Here is a 1,237-nt window from a genome sequence, read left to right as displayed (position 1 = left end):
AGAACTTCGTAGTTTTGGACTCTGACTGGAATCGTATAGAAGAACTGCTAAACATTTTGAAGGTACACGTATTATTAGGAATTTTTCCGTGAAGTGTCCCTATAAGTTATATTCAATTAGGATTTTCATACGGCCACCAATCACGTATCGGGTACGCGTTATCCCACACTTGCACTAGTAATGCCCATCTATGGGTGCTTATTGAAAAAACTCAATGTCACCATTAGACAGAGTCAGGGTCTTATGAAGCAAATCTGCGCCGCGGCTCTAAATAAATTAGAAAAGTACCACACCCTCATGGAAACCGAGGTTTATTGGATTAGCATGGGTATGTAACATCCCTCTCTTTATGTTAATGAAAATCATAATAATGTCCATTTAGTACTGAATCCATCGCTTAAGCTAGATGTCTTTAAAGAACGATATAGCAAAGACGTTTGTAAACAAATAAAAACCACCGTTATCAACGTGTTTTCTTCGTTCTACGAAGAATCGGGACCTGATGACGGTAACGAGAGCAACGCAGCTAGAACGTCAGAAGATATTGTCGCAGATGATGACCTCTTAGCCTTTTACCCGAAGCGCTCAAAGAAACAAGCTAAGGGATCCGAAATGAACAAGTATTTAAGCGCTGACCTGGCACCGCCTTTTACAAGCGTTTTGGAATGGTGGAAAGTAAAGACATTTTGCCCTACAGTATTTAGTTCATTATTCCGATTACGTTTTTTGATTGTGTTTATTCTAGAAACACGAAGAGGACTACAAGAAGGTAGCCAGAATGGCTTGTGACTACTTGGCCATTCCCGGAACTTCAGTACCAGTTGAGCGTGCGTTTTCAACTGGTGCAGACATAGTTACACCTAAAAGAGGCTCGTTACATCCCGAGACTATAACAGCTCTAACATGTTTAAAAAACTGGTGGAAATAGAAATAATAAAATAAAATTTGTCATTATTCGTTTGTTCTATTTTTCTGGGCACATCTCAAGTCCGATAACTGAATCATATCGGTTTTTATCAGATTTTGTTTATTAGACTTGTTCAGATATTTAATTTATAAGCGTATATCTGATAAAAAGTCAGATCAGATAAACTGCTGTCGACTTGTTTCAGATTCACCCGATCTGTTACGAAAATGATCTTCAGATAACTGATTTATTTGATCTGAAATATCGGATCGGGTGGCCGTTGGAAGCACTAGAGTGAATAGCGCTATCTTTTACGATGCTTAAATGATT

The 1,237-nt window shown here is 38.4% G+C and overlaps 1 protein-coding gene across 2 annotated transcripts; it reads left to right on the top strand.

Moving 5' to 3' along the window:
* Positions 1 to 238: 238 nt before the first annotated feature.
* LOC149611165 (uncharacterized) lies at positions 239 to 954 on the top strand. 2 transcript variants are annotated; one of them, XM_089858420.1, is made up of 3 exons: positions 239 to 328; positions 419 to 675; positions 746 to 954. In XM_089858420.1, the coding sequence occupies exons 1-3, from the start codon at positions 244 to 246 to the stop codon at positions 926 to 928; spliced, it is 525 nt and encodes a 174-aa protein (XP_089714546.1). In that variant the 5' UTR covers positions 239 to 243; the 3' UTR covers positions 929 to 954. The 2 variants fall into 2 exon arrangements, with proteins under 2 accessions (XP_089714546.1, XP_089714547.1); XM_089858421.1 differs by having other exon boundaries at positions 254 to 328; positions 383 to 675.
* The last annotated feature ends 283 nt before the right edge of the window (positions 955 to 1,237 follow it).

This window comes from Phalangium opilio, unplaced genomic scaffold (assembly GCF_054372755.1).
Source record: "Phalangium opilio isolate 3A_F unplaced genomic scaffold, DU_Popi_V2 ptg000246l_1, whole genome shotgun sequence".
Lineage (NCBI taxonomy): Eukaryota > Metazoa > Arthropoda > Arachnida > Opiliones > Phalangiidae > Phalangium > Phalangium opilio.
The sequence above is the reverse complement of the archived record's forward strand: the minus strand, read 5'-3'. Positions and strand labels throughout refer to the sequence as shown.

What these genes read in the sequence shown, in the direction of transcription:
- LOC149611165 (XM_089858420.1), top strand. Translation starts at nt 244, where the DNA reads ATGAAGCAAATCTGCGCCGCGGCTCTAAATAAATTAGAAAAGTACCAC. An exon ending in GGTTTATTGGATTAGCATGG is followed by an intron (nt 329 to 418) that starts GTATGTAACATC and finishes ATGTCTTTAAAG; the next exon opens with AACGATATAGCAAAGACGTT. An exon ending in GCGTTTTGGAATGGTGGAAA is followed by an intron (nt 676 to 745) that starts GTAAAGACATTT and finishes TGTTTATTCTAG; the next exon opens with AAACACGAAGAGGACTACAA.